At 41.0% G+C, this 17,662-nt stretch overlaps 1 protein-coding gene across 1 annotated transcript in view; it reads right to left on the reverse strand.

The window, feature by feature from the left end:
• Positions 1–1,168: 1,168 nt before the first annotated feature.
• LOC136881906 (putative inorganic phosphate cotransporter) overlaps positions 1,169–17,662 on the reverse strand; it is a 106,929-nt gene continuing 90,435 nt past the window's right edge. Inside the window, exons 8-10 of the mRNA XM_067154349.2 lie at positions 14,657–14,895; positions 7,574–7,700; positions 1,169–3,468 (exon numbers count right to left, since the gene is read on the reverse strand). Of these exons, the coding sequence (XP_067010450.1) occupies positions 3,416–3,468; positions 7,574–7,700; positions 14,657–14,895 (419 nt within the window). The 3' untranslated portion in view covers positions 1,169–3,415. The remainder of the gene's footprint in view (positions 3,469–7,573; positions 7,701–14,656; positions 14,896–17,662) is intronic.

A 17,662-nucleotide genomic window follows, 5' to 3' on the forward strand; every position in this document is an offset into this window, starting at 1 on the left:
TTCTAGAAAATAGAACTCAGAGAATTAGAGTAGGTGAAGCTTTATCTGTCCCTGTAATAATTAAGAGGGGAATTCCTCAAGGCAGTATTATTGGACCTTTAAGTTTTCTTATATATATCAATGATATGTGTAAAGAAATGGAATCAGAGATAAGGCTTTTTGCAGATGATGTTATTCTGTACAGAGTAATAAATAAGTTACAAGATTGTGAGCAACAGCAAAATGACTTAAGTGTTGTGAGATGGACAGTAAGCAATGGTATGATGATAAACGGGGATAAAAGTCAGGTTGTGAGTTTCACAATAGGAAAAGTCCTCTCAGTTTTAATCACTGCGTTTATGGGGTGAAAGTTCCCTTTGGGGATCATTGTAAATACCTAGGTATTACTATAAGGAAAGATCTTCATTGGGGGTAATCACATAAATATGATTGTAAATAAAGGGTACAGATCTCTGCACATGGTTATGAGGGTATTTAGGAGTTGTAGTAAGGATGTAAAGGAGAGAGCATATTTGTCTCTGGTGAGACCCCAACTAGAGTATGGTTCCAGTGTATGGGACCCTCACCAGGATTACTTGATTCAGGAACTGAAAAAAAAATCTGAAGAAAAGCAGCTCGATTTGTTCTGGGTGATTTCAGACAAAAGAGTAGCGTTACAAAAATGTTGCAAAGTTTGGGCTGGGAAGACTTGGGAGAAAGGAGACGAGCTGCTTGTTCCGAGCTGTCAGAGAAGAGATGGCGTGGGAGGACATCAGTAGACGAATAAGTCTGAGTGATGTGTTTAAAAGTAGGAAAGATCACAATATGAAGATAAAGTTGGAATTCAAGAGGACAAATTGGGGCAAATATTCGTTTATAGGAAGGGGAGTTAAGGATTGGAATAACTTACCAAGGGAGATGTTCAATAAATTTCCAATTTCTTTGCAATCATTTAAGAAAAGGCTAGGAAAACAACAGATAGGGAATCTGCCACCTGGGCGACTGCCCTAAATGCGGATCAGTATTGATTGATTGATTGATTGATAGACGTAATGTGATGCTTTTACTGATAACCGTGTGCTTTAGTGACCTAAAGTTCGATGTGAAGTATCCTACGGTATCATACAGGATTCACAATACTTACCTCTTTAAACATGGGAATAATTAATGTAGTAGTACACGAAGTGGGTACCTACAGGTACATATAACTTTATTTACAATATATACAAAATATAATGGTTTAAGTCTAAGAAATAGACTGATCTTCTTTGATTCAAAGTAATGAAGTACCGGTACACGATTAATTATACAAACTTCACTATATTCAGTAAAATACTCTCGTTTTCCATTAGCACAACTGTGTCATTTGTCATTTGGGAACTCGGATTGGCTCCTATCCGATTTCACCCATTCAGACCTGACTTTTCCCCCACTTGTTGCCTAAAAGATGATAATTTAGCTCAAATTTGATTTTCTGATTAGAGGCCCTCAGTTGCCAATCTCTTTCAAATGAATACATTTTAGTTTTCGATAATTATGTTCTGTCTATGGCAATAGAACAGTTGATATAGATGTTGATTCCCATAGGGAATCTGAAATATTTGTTCTGAATGAGTAAATTTTTAATACCATAAGGCAGAATACCTAGATAGATAGATTGGACGTTATAAATTTTCCAGCTAACTCATTCCTGGTTGCCAGTTTTCCCTATGGGAATCAACATGTATATCATCTGATGGCCAAGCAGGCATCAATTTTTGGTAATGAGACAAAGTCTCCCATAGTACATTGGCACTGCCGGTGGCTTCAATTAGCCTATGCAATTAGGTGTTCAGTTTGTTTTTGAGTCTTATGAGTAGGTCTTTAGAGAGAATTTTGTACACAACTGATAGTAAGGATATTTCCTCTGTAATGTTTAATGTCCATTTTGTCCCCTTTTTTGTGGAGTGGGTGAATAAGGGTACATTTCCAGTCTTCAGGAATTTTCTTCATAATCCAGATCTTCAAGAATTACTTGAATTTTCTTAGCTAGGTTTTCACCTCCTAATTAAAAAACCTAATTATTATTATTATTATTATTATTATTATTATTATTATTATTATTATTATTATTATTATTATTATTATTATTATTATTATTATTATTTAAAAAATTGCCATCACCTGATAGGCTGATGTAGCGAAGTCTTGTCCTTGAGGGTCCAGAACATTTTGAACAAGAGTGACGAAGGCAAGAGTCCGATAAAAGAAATTGCAGAAAAGAATGACATAATTATAGAAGTTTTTTTCTCTGTGATCTTCAGATACCAATCCACCTGAAGTCCAAGGTTTACAGGATTGTTGTTCGCCCAGTCACTCTGTATGGCTCTGAATGCTGGCCACCAACAGTCAAGCACGAGCAAGCACTTCATGTCATGGAGATGCGTGTGCTTTGTTGGTCACTTGGACTGACCCGGCTAGATTATGTCACCATCCTAGAAATCCGGAAAATCATGGGAGTTGCCCCGGTCGTAGACAAGATGCTTGAGACCCGATTTCGGTGGTATGGCTACGTAATGCATAGAGAAGGTTCATCTATTAAACAGATGGCCCTTTGCATCACGCCATCTGGAAATAGGCCACATGGTTGACCCAAGAAGCAGTGACTTGCTCGCCTTCAAGAAGACATGCGCTATGTTTATCTTGTTCCAAATGATGTGCTTAATAGAACCAAGTGGAGATTGACTTGCAAAACAGCGGACTCTGCTCCATTGCAGGATAAATGCAAAGAAGATGATGACTGTATGTTATTGGTAATTTAATGTTTAGATTTGGGGGGCAGGAAACGGGGGGGGGTGGGGTGGTGAAGAGGCCCTTTTCTCCCTTCACCCAAGACTCATCTCTGAATTATACTCGCCAGCGAGTGAATGTGTATGATGATGATGATGATAATGACTGGATTCTTGGTCTGAATGGGTAAATCAAGAGTTCACTGCATAATGACCTGCAGACTGCACCCTTAACCTTTTATGGGCTTATGGCTAGTAAATTAATATTTTGTACTCTTCTTACCCAGAGGATTATTCTGCTAAACTTAACACATCTTATAAACCTCCTTTATAATAATCAAAGGCAAAAGAGATGAAAGCTCCCAGGATTCAAAACCAAGTCCTCCAATCTCCACATGGAGAATGGAAGATTTGGAGAAAGGGTGACACACAGTATCGCATTTGGCTCTTTGGTGTTAAATTATGTCTCTGGAGACGTTATGCATTTTTGTTGTTCATAAAAATTGTTCTCCACTCGCTCCATTCCACTTCAACACATGCAGTTTATCACTGGTGAATACAAATGAATAATCCCTGCAGATCCTCCAGTCTTCTAAGCGTCTTAAGAATAAATAAGCAATAAAATTGCCGCGATATAGTTATTAGTTTCTTGGGCACTATATCCGTTGTCATTCTTTTTCTTTATCACTTCTAGATTCGGTTGTCTGATCCTTAACTGCATCTGAAACAGAAGGAAATAGAAATTAATGGCCTTATAGCATTCTACTGACAATGAAATTGCCACAAATGTTAGTTTCATTAGGTGGTAGTTGGCACTGGTGGTAGAGTGGGTAGCCTGTTAGCATCTTGTACCCAATATCCCAGTTGAGGTCAGTGAATTTCTGAAGAACCCTGTTTAAAACATTCTGGAGATTCACATTTTGCTCGATTCCCTCGGCATTCTAATCTGTCTTCACACATCTTCATTCTCGCTCACAGGAGCATCTGGTAGCAGGTAACTAGAGAATTAAACTTTGAAATTAATACATAAGTTACCCAGGCTGTGTCATCTCAGAACACTGGCAGTTGGGTAGGAGGTCGTACAATGATAGTAGTACTAATATTAGTATAAGCTGGAACAAAATACAGTGGATAGTACAGCTCAAAACAACACAAAATGTTCTTATGAACATATGCCGTACAGTTTATCGTTTCCAAGTTACAGACTTTCTCACTTTGAATGGGAAGTATTGGTAATAGCCTTACCTGGCACATCCCAAGATGGTGCACCAGCAGGGATACCAGATTCTAATACAAGAATTGCTCAGTGTATCCACCATATGCCTGAACAAACCACCTCATTGATTACAGTTTTTCAGTCTTGTGTTCATCTCATGTTAAATGACATTTCAGGGCAGTCCCAACATTCTTTTTGAAGCTTTAATAATTATCTTGAATAAACGTAAAAAAGCTAAAATCTCTCCTGCATCTCAAAAACTCTCCCTGCTAAACTCCTCCCTTTCTTTCTCGGGTCCTCCTCCTCCTCACTTCTACTGTTCTCCTTGGCTGACAGCTGATCCCACCTAACAGCCTAGCACACACTTTATTTACATTCTACATTCAATCTTCAATAAGCAGTAAGTCACATTTTTTTTATCCTTTGCATGATTTTCACTTGCTCATTCATTCTTTTTCTTTTCCTTTCTTCTCTTTTACTATGCTATACCTTTATATTCTTATTTGTTTTCTTTATAGATTAATAGAACGCCACACCTGTTTTTTGACGTCATTTTTTTCTGGCCATGTTGACTTAAAAAAGGAAACCCTATTTATACACTTTTATTCTTCCATCAAGTACGCTGCTTTAATTAATTCCCAGTGGTTGTCCTGAGTTTTTAACATTGTTAGATTTACATAAGAAGAATATTAGTCCCCAACATTCAAGAATTGATTCATGAAGAACCTAGACATACATTTTTTGAAAAAAAGACTTATAACCATTTTCATCAAGATGGACATTTTCATATGATACTTTTTGTTAATTTTAATTATTTTTAACTTTTCACCATACGTTTTTCTACTCATTGTTTTATATGAGGCTGAAGAAGGCCTAAATATTTGGCAGAAACATGTACCAAAGCTTTTTAATCATGACCTTTTAAGTGTGTTTTAATATAGGCTATATAGAACTGTATTGAACTAAGGTGAATTTTTACTTCTTTTTTTTTTTTTCTTTTTTTTTCTTTTTCAAGAGAATTTTGTATATTAGCCTCATTGATTGTCAGACATGTGCGAATGCTCCAAGCATTGCACATATTCGGTGGCAATCTTGTTCAACATGCTGGTGAACTACTGTAATGCCTGTAATGGCAGCCTGACTCCAAACTTAATCCTAAATATGAATTATCCCTCTCATTCTAACTAATAACTAGAACAGGCTTAGTTCATAAACAATTGACAGTAGAGCGTATGTGCATAGGGACAGTTCGTGTTTTATTTTTTTGGGGTGTACTATCCACCCCTCAGATTACTTCCCACATGTTTGGGAACACCCTGTGCACTTCTGTAATTTATTTACTTACTTTTAATTATTAAACTGCGCTGAGTGGTTCAGATGTACTTTGCTAACTTTTTGAACCCAAGTTGGGATTCCATCCAGACTCTGTCCGACTGTATATGAAGATACTGAAATATGCCAGCTTGCTATTGATAGATTTACCAACATGCGAAAGAACTCCTGTAGGGCAAAATTCTGACACCTTGTCATTGCCATGAATATACACTGCATGGTCAAAAGTCATGGCAAGGGGGGTCCCATTAGAAAATGTGCTATATATGACCATTGAGTGTTGCTGCTAGCTGTGGCATAGCTGAGCAGTCTGTCAGACACGTGTCGCGAGTTAACGGACTTTGAACGTGGGATGATCATCAGTGCATGGCGCATGGGTCATAGCATTGCTGAGATTACATGCAAATTCGGGTTTTGCAGAGAGAACATTTAACACCCGCGTAAATCGCCGCATGGGTAGACCACAGGTGTTTAACAGACGGACATTACATTGCCTCCACAGAACCACACTGGGTGCTCGATGGGCTACTGAGAGTCAGATTACCGCACATTTGAATGTTGGGAGTCAGGAATCCATTTCTACCAGAACTATAAGGAGGCAACTGCACCACAAAGGCTTCAACGAAAGCTATTTAAAAACTATGTAAAATGGTTTGTGTTGGGTCAACCTTGTCAGTACACTTTTTATAATTGAAAATATTTATTCATGTATGTTTCAGGAACATTGTGCATTCCCTTCATCAGTGAAGTCCAATCAAGGAATAAAAACAATATAACACTTATCTTTTGTTTAGCCCACTCATGTAATTTCGAATAGTCCATACAGGACCAAATCAAATACCTGTTACGATTAAATTTATCACCAGCCAATGACCAACTCGTGTCCCTTTGCTGACACCTTGACAAAAAGCTCAATGACGTGCATGGGGCTGCGAGGGCAGTGGACCATGGAAAAGTGGCGGCGTGTGGTATGGTCCGATGAATCCCAGTTCCAGTTGTATCGAGCTGATGGGTGCGTGAGAGTGTGGCGTATGCCCCATGAAGTTATGGATCCTGCATGTCAACAAGGTTATGTCCAGGCGGGAGGTGGCTCCATTCTGGTCTGGGCAGCATTTTCATTGTCACAATTAGGCCCCACTGTCCGGCTGCAGAGAGCACTGACAGGTAAACATTACGTGGACATTTTTTTCAGACCATCTGCATCCCTTTCTCGCCTTAGAGTACCCTAATGGAGATGCCATGTTTTAACAGGATGTCACTGCTCTGTGGTAACACGCAGGTTACCATGGAGTCAGATTTTGAGGTTACCATGGATCGGCCCTCCAGATCCCCCTGATCTTAATCCAGTAGAACATTTATGGGATGCTGTCGATGCTGGTGTACTATCCATGAACCCTGCACTAACTACGCAAGACCAATTGCGGACAGCAGTGCAGGATGCGTGGGTACAGATCCCTCCAGAATGATTCCAACACCTTGCAGAGTCAATGCCTCGCCATATTGCTGCTGTATTGAGGGCTCGCGGAGGAGCAATTTGTTATTAACATCACATTCAGTGTCTTCCCATGACTTTTGGCCATTCAGTGTAGTTAGTGGTATGTAAAATCAGTAACATTATTAATCATCCTCCACCTCCTTTCCCCTTATCCTGTTCCTGTCGGGTCGGGGCATTTATGCCACTTCTCCACATTCCTCTCTCCTTCCACTATTCCTCCTCCATCATTTTGACAGAGTCCAGGTTTCTCCTCCTTGCACTCCTCCTTATTGAATCAATCTGCCTGTTCCAGGTCTTCCTCTTGCATCTTTCCCTTGAACATCTCCATCATCTGTTTTGGTATTCTATTCTCCTCCACCCTCTTTACATATCCAAACCATCTTAGTTTATTCCTATCAATTCTCTCATTTAGGTTTTTATTCAGTCTTGCTTTCTAATACCTTCGTTTCTCACTCTGTCTTTCCTATCGTACTTCTTAGGTATTTCATTTTGCTGGCTTGAGTTCTTCTCTCCTTCCTACTTGTGACTGTCCAGGTCTATACCGGATAAGTCAGTATGGGTGTATAATACATGTTCCCATATTTTCAAGAGGGAAAATTCATGGCCTGGGCGCTTGGGGCCAGCAGTGTCCATTATTACTTTTATACATTATTTATTTACTACAGTAATATTATATCTATGGAGATTTAGTTTTGTATTGCTACTGGGAACACTTGGTCTTTCTAAAAGTGGCAGTTGTGCAATAAAAGAATTTAAAAAAATTTGCAGCAATAAATAATGTACCTTCAGGGTAGACTGGCTCGTTCCACGGCTGAACGGTACCTTTACCAAATAGGATGAAGATAAGATTACCGACAAAGTAGAACCCTGCCGAGACAAAGAAGACAACCCTCCACTGGTACTGTGATTCCTGGAAGAAGAAAGAAACATGTCATCCTTATCAAGTTTATCATCATTTAAGAACTTTTACCATTCACAGTCATATCACAACCCAATTCCCTATCATACACCAGGCATTAGATTAGGTTACCACACACAGGGGCAAATTAAGGCACAGGTCAGCTAGGCCATGGCTTAGGGCCAGTGTTGCCAACATGGTGGTTTTCCCACTAAATCTAGTTTTTCATACTTATGTCAGTGAATATTTTAATGGTTTTCCAAATAAAGTTTTATGCATTATGATATAAAGAGTACAATTATGTAACAGTTCAAATTTAAGTTCCTAGCATTGACCTGACCTAACCTAACCGCATGGCACTACAGCCCCTAAGGGCCTTGGCCTACCAAGCGACCTCTGCTCAGCCTGAAGACCTCAAGATTATGAGGTGTTGTGCGGTCAGCACAACAATTCCTCTCGGCCATTATTCTTAGCTTTCTAGACCCCTAGAGTTGCTAGTGCCATCCAAAGGCAAGCTGGGGAAGACCTGAACTGTAGGTGGAGGTGAAATGTAGGGAATTTCTTTAAAAATAACGGAGCAAGGAATGCTTCACTGCACCTTTCTTTCTTCTTTCATAGGTAAAGTGTCACTTCTTCAAGTGTGAAATTCACTTAAGGTTGTTATGGCGTCGATTTTTCTTCCTTATTCATGTAATTGGACGCCAGTGCTAAGATTAATATAACAGTTGGAAAAATATGTCCTTTGTGAAATGGTCTCAAAACATGAACACTGTTCATTTCTGGTGTAAAGTGATGAAATACTGTGATGCAAGTAAAATCAATCCATTTCAGGAACTGGCAACATTTGCACAGCTGCATTTAGTACTGCCATAGTCAGATGCAAAATTGGAGAGAATGTTTAGTCAGCAGAGCATTATTAAAACTAAAGGAGACCCAAAGTGAAGAATTTGCTTTTATCGATTTGGTCAGGACTAAGGAGAAACAATCAATGCTGCCATATGAAATAGCATACGAAGTATATAACACGTTGGGACTGTGTGTGTAGTTCACCTTTGAACTAAAATAATATACTTAATTTGCATATTGATATAGTATTTTCATAACTATCCGGCTCTATGGCTATATGGTTAGCGTGCTGGCCTTTGGTCAGAAGGGTCCCGGGTTCGATTCCCGGTAGGGTCGGAAATTTTAACCATCATTGGTTGATTTCGCCGGCTCGAGTGCTGGGTGTATGTGTTGTCTTCATCATCATTTCATCCTCATCACGACGGGCAGGTCGTCTACGGGCGTCAAATCAAAAGACCCTGCACCTGGCGAGCCGAACATGTCCTCGGACACTCCCGGCACCAAAAGCCATACGCCATTTCATTTTCATTTCGTAACTAAACAAAGTTTAAGAGGGTGAAGGACGGTGGGACTAGTGGTTTCTGGTGGTCTTCAAGTAGCCGTTTAGTGGGTAATCCTATTCCACTGTTGGCAACGCTGCTTAGAACCCCATGCTCGTTAGGATCTTGTATGAGACTCTGCATGCACTTTTCTATTTTTTTAAAAATATGTGGAGGTTACTTTTAGGTTTCATTTCCATTCTTCAATGCAGTTGTAATTATTATCCTATCTACTTCTAGCCAATGTTGTGAAAGAAGGCGTAGTCGTAACTACAATGCTATTTAAATGACAACACTGTTTAGAAAGTGGTGCTTATAAGCTATCGTTGCCTACTCCTGTTTTATTTGTTCGTGGCGTTGACCCCTGTAGATCTTTTGCCACTACTTTCACCAGTTGAGAGGAACCTGCGAGTAAGTGGAATTGCGGAAGTGTAAAGGGTTGAATGTGAGGAAAGGAGCATTAAGGACGACACAAACACCTGGTCCCCAGGCAAGGGATATTAATGCTTTACAATCAAAAACTCCTGACCCGGCCGGGAATGGAACCCGGCAACACCAGGTAACAGGTGGATGCATTGCCCCCCTACACGGCAGGGCCGGACTGCCTACTCCTGTAGTGCTGGGCAGCAAGAAATAAAGCAGGTGGATATGGCCCACAGTGATGCTACAGTTGAGTCTGGTTCAGTGTTCTCCCTAGGACCTCTCGGTTTTTTTTTCCTAGTTGCTTTACGTGCATAATATCTGGTGAATGAAACGCCCACGTTTCTTTCTACAGTCGTCTACATCTACAAGGGGCATTACATTTCCATGAAATTGTCATATGGGCCTATAGTTCACTCTTTTGAAAAGTTTTAGCAGCGATTCTGACCAACACCCCAATGTCTACCCCACGAACCTGCTATGCTGGCGTAGCAGGGGGAGAGGTGATACTCCCACATGACGCATCCCAGGTGGCGGATAGTAGGGTCCTAACCGGCTTGCCGGCGGACTTGAGGGAAATAAAATACCTCTCGCGGATCAAACACACAACCCCCTGTCGGTGGGGGACGCCGACGAAGAATACACCCACGGTATCCCTTGCCTGTCGTAAGAGGCGACCAAGGGATGATTGTCTTGCAACCATGAAACTACTTGTGTTTAGTACCATCATGCAGGGAACACCATGGGTTGCCTGTACTTGCGAGTAGTACCACTAAATTGGTACGGAATAGGTTTGTGATTAGTAGCAGTAAAGAGGCTGGCCTGGGGGTTTCCAGTACCCGTGTGTTGTACCCATGTGAGGAACACTGCGGGTCTGGGCGTAGCCTGTGAGTTGTACCGCTATATGAGCGGCACCGTGGGTCTGCGTTGCCTGCGATTAGTACCCACTATGTGAGGAACACCACGGGAATACCGATGCCCGTGATTAGTACACCTAGGTGGGGAACCTTATCGGTTTGCGTTGGCTATGAGTGGCGCCATTGTGTGAGAAACACCATAGGTCTGCGTTCCTTGTACGAAGTGCAATCCTTGTGAGTAGTGCCATCTTCTGTGGAACACCGTGGGTCTTGGCTACTTTTGATTAGTACCCCAACATGACACATGCCATGGTTCTACTTTACTCACGACATGTACCATTCTGTGGGGCCTTAGACGTGGATTTTGCACCCCTTTAGACATCAAGCATTATTGTGCTTTATAAGTGGTCCCTTGGTCAGTAATAATATTATTTATGATCTTTTTTTGAGTCTGATCCACTGGTTTTTGTTTGTTTGTTTTGTTTTTTGTTGGGTTCATGTTCATCCATTCATTCTTCATGACATTTTTTATTTTATTTTGGTCAGTGGATGAATTTGAATTTTTTGTTATTTCATTTCATACTATTAGAGGCCGATGACCTCGATGTTAGGCCCCTTTAAACAACAAGCATCATCATCATCATCATCATCATCGATGTCTACTAGTACTCGTTATCAAGAAAGATTTCTACACAACACATATTATGATAACTTAATCCGTATCGTCTTCAGTTTGACTATGCATATTTTAACCACCAGGCGAGTTGGCCTTACGGTTAGGAGCGCACAGCTGTGAGCTCGCATCCGGGAGATAGTGGGTTTGAATCCCACTGTTGGCAGCCCTGAAGATGGTTTTCCGTGGTTTCCCATTTTCACACCAGGCAAATGCTGAGGCTGTACCTTAATTAAGGCCATGGCTGTTTCCTTCCCATTCCTAGGCCTATCCTATCCCATCGTCGCCATAAGACCTATCTGTGTCGGTGCGACGTAAAACAAATATTAAAAAAAAAAAAAAATACCCTTATGTTTTATAAAAACAGATCTCACACCCAATACGCATGGTGTGTTACACTGATCCTTTTCCTTGACAGTCTTGGGTTCAGCACACTGGTCCCTAAGTGTTGCTTACTGTTCAAGCAATTATGAAGAAAATCCATTTCAGATTCAGACATGAAAATTTTTAAGAAATAATGTGATACAAAATTCTTTTAGACGAACATTTCAGTATTCTTTAAATTTGATTTTAATCTGTATATATATGTATTTAGTTATCCTTGTACTCTAAATATAAGGAACCACAGTGTCAATATTATTAAGTGTTTAACAGAATAGTTTATATAAATTCGATAAGGTCCTCAGACTAATTTTTGTTTTAGGACTGAATAAGCCTGATGATGCCCAGTAAAAGAGGGGCGAAACATGTACCTTAAAATTTGGTAATTTCTATGTTCATTTAACCACACAGCAAAGGATTGTATTGAATAGGTGGTATAATAAAATACTCCTTGTATAAACTTAGTGATAAAGTTGTTTTCAGTACGGAACAGTGATGAGAATAATGACTTGTAATGCAAGCTCACAGACGCGCGCCCCTAACCGCACGGCCAACTCGCCCGGTAGGACCTTTTTAATGGGCCCTGCCGTTTTCTACGGACCGCCCGGCTAACATAACCTAGATATGTGCTAGTTACATAATATTAATATATATTTGAGTCATTAGATGCTCCAGATTGCCGGTCCCGTGGTGTAGGGGTAGCGTGCCTGCCTCTTACCCCGAGGCCCCGGGTTCGATTCCCGGCCAGATCAGGGATTTTTACCTGGACCTGAGGGCTGGTTCGAGGTCCACTCAGCCTACGTGATTAGAATTGAGGAGCTATCTGAAGGTGAGATGGCGGCTCCGGTCTAGAAAGCCAAGAATAACGGCCGAGAGGATTCGTCGTGCTGACCACATGGCACCTCGTAATCTGCAGGTCTTCGGGCTGAGCAGCGGTCGCTTGGTAGGCCAATTCCCTTCAAGGGCTGTAGTGCCATGGGGTTTGGTTTTAGATGCTCCAAATTAAAATGTAAATACTGTAAAACTGTTTATTTAAATGAAAAAACTTCATTATTGTCAGCATGATTACATCAATTACATTGGAGTTTAAATGTTTAGCTTGACTTTCACGTAGTGTTGATTAAGTGGTGTCTGGAATCTCATCCGAGCACTCGATTTTACACCGTCACAAACCCGTATGGCATTCCACAGCAACTGAATGGTAAGACCCGGTGTTACATGATTATGAATGAGCAGTAGAACACTAGAAGTTCATAATACTCCAGTATGTCTTATTCCTGATAACACTAAAATAGTTTAATTTTGCACTTAATGTTTGCCTGTCTGATATTATTGTTAAGGCCCTGCAAGGAATAAATTGAAATTTGATCACATTCATATTTTTACGTAGTATTCCCTGCCTGACTACTCTTTCCTGCAACCCAGCTGACTAAAATTTCTGGGGAAAACACTGTGTATAATGATATATATATATCATGTGGTTGTACAAGAACACAAAAGTTTACAAATAATCAAATGGAAATATCCAAATTTGACAACCATTCCAGAGCACATAAGTACACCAGTTGAGTGCAGTGCATAACTTGTCATAAGCAGGGATTTGCAGTGATTCTTGTTATATCAGACAGGTAAATTATATTTTTCTTATAAACCTGTAACTATTTCAATACTTGAATTGTAGTCACTTCACAGTTGTGGTAAATGAAGTAAACAGCATGAGTTGCAGGAGATTTTGCAAAACTTATTCTGTTTCTCATTCTAGCAATGAGTGAACTTGAATGCAATGGTGGTATTACTTATATATATTAAAAAAAAAAAAACAGGAAAGAAAGAATGGTAATGTAGAAAATAATGAAGAAAGCTTTAAAGTTAGTAAAACCGGGCGAGTTGGCCGTGCGCGTAGAGGCGCGCGGCTGTGAGCTTGCATCCGGGAGATAGTAGGTTCGAATCCCACTATCGGCAGCCCTGAAGATGGTTTTCCGTGGTTTCCCATTTTCACACCAGGCAAATGCTGGGGCTGTACCTTAATTAAGGCCACGGCCGCTTCCTTCCAACTCCTAGGCCTTTCCTATCCCATCGTCGCCGTAAGACCTATCTGTGTCGGTGCGACGTAAAGCCCCTAGCAAAAAAAAAAAAAAAAAAGTTAGTAAACAGAACACAGTCAACATAAACTCGGAAAGAATGCTGACACTAGATTATCAAACTACTAGCAAGGTAAATTAGTGTCCTACACAAACTCTAAAGAAAGATGCTAAAGAAGGAACATACAAGCCTGGTAATAACCAACAGAGATCTGATTATATTATTCCCAGCCAGTATCGTAGTGAACCGAAGGTCTTTGAAGTGGGATCTTGCCCAGCCTACAACCTTACAGGGCCACCCTTGAAGTGACACAGGCTGACTTCCTCTGAGCGGACGTTGCTACCAAATGTTTTCTCTCCTCTATAATGACTTCTCCCCCTGTGGGTGGGGGCAGTGGAATAACACCCAGCGGTGTCCCCTGCCTGTCTAAGAGGTGACTAAAAGGGGCCCCAGGGGCTCATAACTTGGGAGTATGGGTTGGCAACCACGGGGACCTTAGCTGAGTCTTGGTATTGCTTCCACTTACTTGTGCCAAGCTCCTCACTTTCCTTTATCATATCCAAACTCCCGTGGTCAACTCTTGTTCTTTGCCGACCCCAGTGGTATTTGGTATCGAGCCCTAGGGAGTCTTTAATTTTCACTAACTTCGTGGCCCTTGTCTTTCTTTGGCCGATACTTCATGTTTCGAAGTGTCAGATCCCTTCCATTTTTTCCCCTCTGATTAGTGTTAATAGAGGATGGTTGCCCAGTTTTACAATTTTGCTTTATGTCACACTGACACAGATAGGTCTTATGGCGGCAATGGGATAGGAAGGGGCTGGCAGTGGGAAGTAAGTGACAGTGGCTTAAATTAAGGTACAGCCCCAGCATTTGCCTGGTGTGAAAATGGGAAACCACAAAAAAACCATCTTTAGGACTGTCGACAGTGGGGTTCACACCCACTATCTCCCGAATGCAAGCTCACACCGCATGGCCAACTTGCTCGGTGTGTGTGATATTGATGTACAAGAAGCTTGTACGAACATCTAGCTTCAGTGACCTGTAGATAGGACCCTAGCCAAAAGAGCAGAAATAGCAAGGTCACCTTAGCTCAATCGATGGAGTACTGGCTGCAAAATCCTACCTTTATAGATCACTACACTTTGTGTACACTGTTTCTGTGTAACGTACCTGATCAGTGACGACTATACCAACAAAGAGAGGACCAAGAATGGACATGATGTTGGCTAAAGCATTGGTGATCCCCATCATGGTGCCGGCGAAGTTGGGCGATATATCGATGTGGTTGAGCTGGAAACCGACGTAGGTAGCAGAGTTTACGCCTACTGCCACGGTGAGGAGTGCCACCGCTGCAGTGGAGTCGTCTGTGAAGGCTAGAGCTATGAGGGCAATGCCAGGCAGCCAGTGAGCTGCAACAGATAAACCAGTGTGTTTGTAACAAGAAAGGAAAGAATTGTAATGGACAAATACTTTTAAAGGTGTTTGAATAAATAAGCAAATGCACCTTTCCAGCTGGTGCAATTTTTACCAGTATTCAGCCAGGAAGCATATGGTTTTAATGGCAAGAATACCAAACTGACTCAACATTTTGAATGTTAGGTATTTCCAGGTGAACAAGTAAGAGCTCCAGTATTTATGTAGAAAGATCCTGGAGCTTGAGTTGTATATATTTTGACCATTCAGCGAATAATTACAACTTTCAACACTACCATATTTTAACATGGATCCTGGCAGTGAACTGGGTCTTTTTCCTGAATGTGAATACTTTACTAGTGGACCCGTGATGCTGCGCAGCATTCCTTACAAATAGGTCAAATAACTGGTCTTGATGTTCCTGTCGCAGTCGTATTGTTTTACCTTCCCTTTTCAGTAGTTTTATTAACATTTACTACCAGTACATAATAACTGATTCATTCGTAATGTAGTTTATAACACTTCTCTATGCTTCGTCCATTCGGCCGTATCTGGATCTTAACGTTTTCAAACGATCTTGCCCGAGATAGTGCAACATACATTTGGCCGCAGCTGAATACTGGTTTGGGTAATTAGACTACCCACTTTCTCAAGTGTTTATCCCTGCATTTTATTAATGGTCATACAGAAGGCTAGTTGAGTTGATACCTTCCCATCTGTACGTACTAAAATTGTTTACTATTAGCAGCATGTAAATTATTAGGAACATTCTGCCATCTGTTGAGTATATTCAGAAGCTGGTCAGAGAATCAAAGAGTATCTAGTAGAGAATAGTATTCTTCCATCATTAGAGGAAGCTTATACTCTGTGGCTTGTGTTAATGAAAGCATTAGTCAATGAATATTGAATTTTCACGACCGCATTGTAATCAAAACCGACTTTCAACTTATTAGGTCGTGTTACGTACATTTAGTACGTGTTGAAGAGACGTTAAGTACAGAACAAAAATGGCCAACCAGACACCAGTGGGATCCGAACCCACAACCTCCCGATTTCGCGTCGGTTGCTCTACCAATTGAGCTATGGTGGCCTAGGCCATCTTTATTCTGTTGGAAAGGATCTAAGCTACAGGTCTGGTACTACTACTACTACTACTACTACTACTACTACTACTACTACTACTACTACTACTACTACTACTACTACAGACAGACTACTAAAGACAGACACATACTGCTTGGACCTTAGTGTACAATATCTGATGATCGTTTTGAGATTTTGGATCTGTTCAGCTGTTGAGCGACCTTTTCTGAACCCTCCTTGGTATTCACCTATTTGATGTTCGACTTGTGCTTCCAAATGCACTAGGATGGCAAGTGATAGAATTTTGTAAGTCACGGGTAGCAAAGATATTCCTCTGTAGTTGTTGATGTTCTTCATGCTGCCTTTTTTGTGTAATGGATGGATCAAAGCTATTTTCCAATCTTCGGGTAGGGTCTCCTTGTTCCAAATTTCCTCTATTTGCTTTTGCAAGATATCAAGTGATTCCTCTGGGGCATATTTCCATAGTTCTGCTACTACTGAGTCTTCCCCCGGCGCTTTGTTATTTTTGAGATGGGCAATGTGGCGCTTGTTTTCATCTCTGTCGGGTGGTCTGGAATCTGGGTACCTGAGTAAGGGTTCCTTGGTCTCAATGGCGCTTTGCGGTTTAGAGCAATTAAGTAAATTCTTGAAGTAATCTGCCAGAATGCTGCAATTTTCTTCATTTGACATCGCCAGTGTGCCGTCCTTTCGCTCAAAGCATAGAGATGGTGGTTTATAGCCAGTGAGTTTGCGTTTGAAGGCTCTGTAGTACTCTCTGCTTTCATTCTTCCTAAAGTTTTGTTCTATCTTTTCAATGAGAGATTTTTCGTATTTACGTTTCTCAGTTCTGAACACCCTAGCTGCTTGGGCACGTTGGGTTTTGTAGGTTTCCCAATCATTGTCTGATTTTGTAGAGTAGTACTGTTTCCACGCATTGAGTCTTTCTTGGAGAACTGATTCGCAGGTACCATTCCACCAGGCATGCTTTTTGCTTCTCTTGATTTCTGCAACGTCTTTGGCGGCCTCAACAAGGAGACTTTTGGCGTTGTTAAAGTCACAGTCATTTGGTCTAGCCTTCTCCTGGAACTCCTCGACCCTTTGCCGAAGTTTATCATTGTCGAAGCGTGTGATCTGTTTGGTTGTCTTCCTTGTGTTTGCGGGAATTGGTTTGAATTTGATAAGAGACATATAATGATCTGAGGCCACATTGATGCCTTTCTTTACCTTGACATTCATAATCTCAGGGCTGTTTCTCCTGGAGATTGCAACATGATCAATTTGGAACTCTCCGAGAGCTTGGACGGGAGAACGCCAAGTCATTTGCTTTCTGGGTAGATGGCGAAAGTGGGTCGACATGACCTGCAGGTTGTGATTTTCGCAAATGGACACCAGTCTTTTGCCATTGGGATTGGTTCTTTTGTGAGCAGGGTAATTTCCTATAACTTTCTTGTACTTCTGTTCACGACCTAGTTGGGCATTGAAATCGCCCAAAAGAAGCTTGACATGGTGTTTGGGGATTTTGTTTAATTTTTCATCCAGTAGGTTCCAGAAATTATAAACTTTGTCTGAATCAGACTTGTTCTTATCGTTTGTAGGAGCATGTGCGTTAACTAGGGCATAGGTTTTGTTCGCGCATTTAATTGTGAGTATAGACAATCTGTCATTCACAGGTTCGAAATT

The sequence above is a fragment of the Anabrus simplex genome, chromosome 10 (genome assembly GCF_040414725.1).
Source record: "Anabrus simplex isolate iqAnaSimp1 chromosome 10, ASM4041472v1, whole genome shotgun sequence".
NCBI classification, from domain to species: domain Eukaryota; kingdom Metazoa; phylum Arthropoda; class Insecta; order Orthoptera; family Tettigoniidae; genus Anabrus; species Anabrus simplex.